Source organism: Entelurus aequoreus, linkage group LG16 (assembly GCF_033978785.1).
Source record: "Entelurus aequoreus isolate RoL-2023_Sb linkage group LG16, RoL_Eaeq_v1.1, whole genome shotgun sequence".
NCBI lineage: Eukaryota > Metazoa > Chordata > Actinopteri > Syngnathiformes > Syngnathidae > Entelurus > Entelurus aequoreus.
In genome coordinates, this window is record NC_084746.1 from 2,537,222 (window position 1) to 2,543,221 (window position 6,000).

At 41.3% G+C, this 6,000-nt stretch overlaps 2 protein-coding genes across 5 annotated transcripts in view; one reads left to right on the forward strand and one right to left on the reverse strand.

The window, feature by feature from the left end:
* yes1 (YES proto-oncogene 1, Src family tyrosine kinase) overlaps window positions 1-2,409 on the forward strand; it is a 63,494-nt gene extending 61,085 nt beyond the window's left edge. The window contains exon 12 of the mRNA XM_062023770.1: window positions 5-2,409. Within this exon, the coding sequence (XP_061879754.1) occupies window positions 5-213 (209 nt within the window). The 3' untranslated portion in view covers window positions 214-2,409. The remainder of the gene's footprint in view (window positions 1-4) is intronic.
* The window catches only part of clul1 (clusterin-like 1 (retinal)), a 23,627-nt gene continuing 18,170 nt past the window's right edge, over window positions 544-6,000 (reverse strand). For 3 of the 4 annotated variants that reach the window (XM_062023772.1, XM_062023775.1, XM_062023774.1), the window contains exons 6-9: window positions 5,717-5,836; window positions 5,432-5,646; window positions 2,602-2,777; window positions 544-2,525 (exon numbers count right to left, since the gene is read on the reverse strand). In XM_062023772.1, the coding sequence (XP_061879756.1) occupies window positions 2,507-2,525; window positions 2,602-2,777; window positions 5,432-5,646; window positions 5,717-5,836 (530 nt within the window). In that variant the 3' untranslated portion in view covers window positions 544-2,506. Of the gene's footprint in view, window positions 2,526-2,597; window positions 2,778-5,431; window positions 5,647-5,716; window positions 5,837-6,000 lie in introns of those variants that run through there. The other variant, XM_062023773.1, reaches the window with a different exon arrangement.

Consider the following 6,000-nt stretch of genomic DNA (forward strand, 5'->3'; position numbering starts at 1 on the left):
CCAGGCATGGTGAACCGGGAGGTGCTGGAGCAGGTGGAGCGCGGCTACCGCATGCCGTGCCCTCAGGGCTGCCCCGACTCGCTCCACGAGATGATGCATCATTGCTGGAAGAAGGAGCCGGACGAGAGGCCCACCTTCGAGTACATCCAGTCCTTCCTGGAGGACTACTTCACGGCCACCGAGCCCCAGTACCAGCCGGGAGACAACCTGTAGTCCCACGGTCCTGGACTCAGTGAATGAACGAGCTGGAGCAAAGTGCAAGAGGCGGAAGAAATGGCCACAACACTGTGATCAATACCAGACTAGTTAGTCCTCCTCATTTCAAATTGATTTTCTACTGTTTTTATAATGAATCAACTCTTTTTATTTTCCTCACCTTTTTTTTTTCCGTTTTCTGCAAAAAAAAATAATTCTCCGCCATTTGAGTCGAAAGATCTTTTATATGTACAGTAGTTGTGTTGGCAGGAGTGTACGCGGGACAAATGTACAGTATGTGCAGAAAATGTTGTAGAAAGTGCGACCGGGTGGATGAATGACAAGATGACTTTTCTACCTTTTTTAATGCGTTTCAAACTGACAGCATCTTAATGCGGAAACTAACTTTCAAGCAAAAAAAACAACAATGTTTCTTGTGACCATGCAGGTTATTTGTGTTGTATTATTGTATGGGAGTGGGAAGCACAGCGCAACAAAACACAGTGTCATGTCTGACCTAGCACACATTCAAAAACATCAACGGATTTGAGTTTTCTTTGTCGTGTAATGTCAGTTCAACACAAAGTTTATGTTCCATCATCTCAACATTATACAACATAACTTAAAGGCCTACTGAAATGATTTTTTTTTATTTAAACGGGAATAGCAGATCCATTCTATGTGTCATACTTGATCATTTCGCGATATTGCCATATTTTTGCTGAAAGGATTTAGTAGAGAACTTCGACGATAAAGTTCGCAACTTTTGCTCGCTGATAAAAAAAAAGCCTTGCCTGTAGCGTAAGTAGCGTGACGTCACAGGAGCTAGTATTCCTCACAATTCCCCGTTGTTTACAATGGAGCGAGAGAGATTCGGACCGAGAAAGTGATGATTACCCCATTAATTTGAGCGAGGATGAAAGATTCGTAGATGAGGAACGTTACAGTGAAGGACTTGAGAGGCAGTGATGGACGTATCTTTTTTCGCTCTGACCGTAACTTAGGTACAAGCTGGCTCATTGGATTCCACACTCTCTCCTTTTTCTATTGTAGATCACGGATTTGTATTTTAAACCACCTGGGATACTATATCCTCTTGAAAATGAGAGTCGAGAACGCGAAATGGACATTCAGTGCCTTTTATCTCCACGACAATACATCGGCGAAATGCTTTAGCTACGAGCTAACGTGATAGCATCGTGCTTTAACTGCATATAGAAACAAAAAAATAAACCCCTGACTGGAAGGATAGATAGAAAATCAACAATACTATTAAACCGTGGACATGTAAATACACGGTTAATGCTTTCCAGGCTGGCGAAGGTTAACAATGCTGTGCTAACGACGCCATTGAAGCTAACTTAGCAACGGGACCTCACAGAGCTATGCTAAAAACATTAGCTCTCCACCTACGCCAGCCAGCCCTCATCTACTCATCAACACCCATGCTCACCTGCGTTCCAGCGATCGGCAGAAGGACGAAGGACTTCACCCGATGCGTTTGGCGGCCCGGAGACGTAGGAAGTCAAGGTGAGGTCGGCGGCTAGCGCGGCTAGCGCTCCAACAAAGTCCTCCTGGTTGTGTTGCTGTAGTCCGCTGCTAATACACCGATCCCACCTACAACTGTCTTCTTTGCAGCCTTCATTGTTCATTAAAAAAATTGCAAAAGATGTCCAGAATACTGTGGAATTATGAAATGAAAACAGAGCTTTTTGTATAGGATTCTACGGGGTACCATAACTTCCGTTACTCTGACTTCGTCACGCGCATACGTCATCATACCGCGACGTTTCAGCCGGATATTTCCCGGGAAGTTTTAAATGTCACTTTATAAGTTAACCCGGCCGTATTGGCATGTGTTGCAATGTTAAGATTTCATCATTGATATATAAACTATCAGACTGCGTGGTCGCTAGTAGTGGCTTTCAGTAGGCCTTTAAACTATGTGTACTGTCTGTCCAGTGATGGGGGGAAAGTAGCGTAAGAATAACTTGGACAAAGATGGTAACTTTTTTATTTTATTTTTTAATTTTGGTTTTAATTCAATGTCTGTTTTATGTTGAGAACCTAATATGTGATTGTTCCTAAAGTCAGGACTTGAACTATTGACAGAAAATGCTAATAGAATTTTTGTACAGAAAAAAAATAAACTGTTTACTTGACAATACAGTTTGGATTGAGCTTTTCCGTCAAATCAAGCTTTGTTGGGACGTTTCTGCATCTACTTCAGCTGGCAGCAGGTAAGAAGTCCGTTTTGTCGTTAAATCCTTCTAATTGTGCAGTTCTATGGAGCTCCGGGATTGGCTGTCGTCTACTCCTCGGTCTCATACCTGCCAAGTAGGAAACATCAAACATGTTCAAGTACAACCGTAGCCTATGTTGTTCTCTTTTTGTACTTCCTGTCACCTGACCAACTCCCTGTACTTCCCCAGAGCCTCCTGGACCACGTACTGGATGAAGGACGGCTCCTGCAGGTCCAGCTCCTTCGGCACGGAAAGGATGAACGGTGGAGAGTTGAGGATGTTCACTTCCACTTGGGTCTCTGCTGCTGGCAAATTGAGGTCTTGGCTCTTTGGTGCCACCTGGAGAGCAGAACAACTGCATTTAAGGTCACACACACACACACACACACACACACACACACTGGGCACCTCATTAGGTCCAGACTGCAAAAAAGTGAAATCTAAGTAAGATGAAATATCTCAAATAAGGGTGATATTTGCTTATTTTCTGTCTGATAAGAAAATTCTTCTCACTAAACAGATTTTATGTTAGAGTGTTTTACTTGTTTTAAGGGTTTTGCTCCTAAATGATCTCAGTAAGATATTACAGCTTGTTGCTGAGATTTGATGACCTTTTTTGAGTAAAACATGCTTGAAAGTAGAATATCAACTGTTGCAAGGTCCTCTCCAAGGTTTCTCATAGTCATTCACACCGACGTCCCACTGGGGTGAGTTTTCCCTTGCCCGTATGTGGGCTCTGTACCGAGAATGTCGTTGTGGCTTGTGCAGCCCTTTGAGACACTTGTGATTTAGGGCTATATAAATAAACATTGATTGATTGCAAAGCTGTGTCATCAACACTCACAAGTATAAAACTGCATTTTTTAAAGTAATAATTTCTTACTTCAAGCATGAAAAAAAATTCATGATGCCGAGTGCATATCATTATGTCAAGATAATGGCACTAGCATTTGCTTAATTTAAGAATATTTTTCAACATATTGAGCAAAAAGGTCTCTTTTTTTTTTTTCTACCACGAAAAGTGCACTCAGTGTTTCCCATAAACTGCCAAGATACCTGTGGCGGTGGGGGCGTGGCTATGGGCGTGGTCACCATGACATCATTGAATAATTTGCTTAATTTACTACAATATGATTTTCTCTACCGGAAACATAGCAACCAGGCTAGCAACGCACCTCCTTTACGGCAGCTGTCGCAACCTTCTTAAAGCAACCGCAGCACATACATATATATACAACACATCTCCCTTTTTTAACTTTTGTTTTTCTTTCCTTGTAAACGTTACAAAATCACACTGTAGATGTGTTGTCTGTCTAATTATAAATAATGCAGACGAGGCGTGTTGGCTGAGTTCTTGACGTTTACTTTCACAGCGTGGCAACATGCAACACTTTTCGGGGCTACCGCGCATGCTTGTCACTCCCGTTGCATGCTGGGTAGTGTAGTTGTTATATTCCCTAGCTCATAACATCTTTCCCCCTATAAAGAAATAATGTTAACTCAATAAAGTGTATTTCTTTTTTTAGCTTTATCTTTTCATTTTTTAGCATTGTAACCACATCTGCAAACAACTTTTCTCTTCATAGGATTTTCTTTCAATAAAGAAATAAAGTGCAAAAATGTCAAAGCATCATAACAAACAGTTATGTCAAATAGCAGCAGAAGTGCACTTTTTGGAGAGCTGTATTATTTCCAGTTTTGTGCCCAAGGGACTGATTTTATTTAACACTATATTATTATTTATACACCTATAGTGATCACAGAGACAGCTTGTTTTTGTGTTACTGTATATATTTGTTTCTCTGATAAATCCCACTTAATATATTTTGGGTAACAACAGTCAATATTTATTTATTTTATTTTATTTTTTTAGGTGGGTTAACAGTCAATATTTATTTATTTATTAGATTTTATTTTTTTTATTATATAATAAAAGTGAGCTTTTGTTAAACCAAATATTGTGTGTTTTTTTCCATATACAACAACCTATCTGGACTCCATAAGAGAATCGATAAGGAATCGGTTCGATAAGAGGATTTGATAATAGACTCGAACTCGATAATTTCTTATCAAACATCATCCCTAGATGCGATGCAAGTGTAACTGTGACACTATTGTTCTTTTTATTTTATTTTATAAATGTCTAATGATGTCAATGAGGGATTTTTCATCACTGCTATGTTGAAATTGCAACTAATATTGATACTGTTGTTGATAATATTCATTTTTGTTTCACTACTTTTGGTTTGTTGTGTGTGGTGTTTGTGTCTCCTCTCAATTGCTCTGTTTATTGCACTTCTGAGTGTTGCTGGCTCGGGTTTGGTATTGGAATTGGATTGCATTGTTATGGTATTGCTGTGTATTGTTTTGTTGGATTGATTAATTTTTAAAAAATTAAATGAAGAAAAAAAAATACAAAAATTTAATAAAAAATATCGATTTTTTAAAAAATTAGAATCGATTCTGAATCGCACAACGTGAGAATCGCAATTCGAATTCAAATCCATTTTTCCCCGCACCCCTAGTTATATTCCTCGCTCGTGTAGTTAGAGATAGATATTTTTGTTTCCTCCTTTTGGAGTGATTTTCGGTTTGTTCACATTTTGTGAAACCTTTTCCGCCTATTTGTTAAAGTATAGCAGTTGTTGTATTGCCCTGACTCAAGAGGTGAAAAGTGAACTTTTCAAAATTAAAGCCTGCCGGATTAGTCCCCACCTCTGCATCTGAGTCCTATTTCTAACCCGGGCCTGACAAATCTATCCTTAGGCAAATATTGGAATATGAATGTTTTTTAATTGTACCGTAGTCCATCTGTTTCCTCCCTTTTATAATTCAATATGTTGATTCTTAAATAAAGACGTAGTGGGCTCTGGCACATCTACTTTGGCGTCATACGGCGCTGCGTTGATGTATTTATGTTCATGCATGCATGTACATCATGAATGTTGTACATAGCAGTCGTTCTGAACGTTGCGTTTGTCCCCTCAGCTCACCCTCGTGACGTGGAAAAGGTTCTGTGGTCCGCTGCCGTCGGCCACTGCCTGCGCCACCCAGCTGAACTCTGCGACCATGTCGCCCAGCCAGCTGGTGGTCTCGTCGGCGTGCCGCCGCACGATGGACAGGATCTCCTCGTACTGCTCCCCGGACACGCCCATCAGCTGGGACACCTGGTCCAGCTCCACGTGCAGCTCCCTCACGCCGGGACACTCTGGGGACGAGATGAGATGACGCCGCGGGAGAAAAGCCGTGGGACGGTGAAAGGTGGGTGAAGGTCATACCTGTGAGCAAGGCACCCTGGCAGGTTTCACACCGGTTCTGGAGCTGCCAGCACTCAGACGACTGCTTGCGGAGGTCTCGGCACAGCTTCCGGTTCCGCAGGAAGCGCGGGACGCTTTTCTCTGCGCCGACACAAAGATTAAAATTCAAGTGGAAGTGTTCTGAAGTGCCTGACCTGACACAACTGATGCCATCCAATGTAAAAATGGTATCATAATGAATGATGATGCTCGCTTTTGATTGACACTGCCAGAGAGGTCTTAATATGTTTTATTATTACATCTGC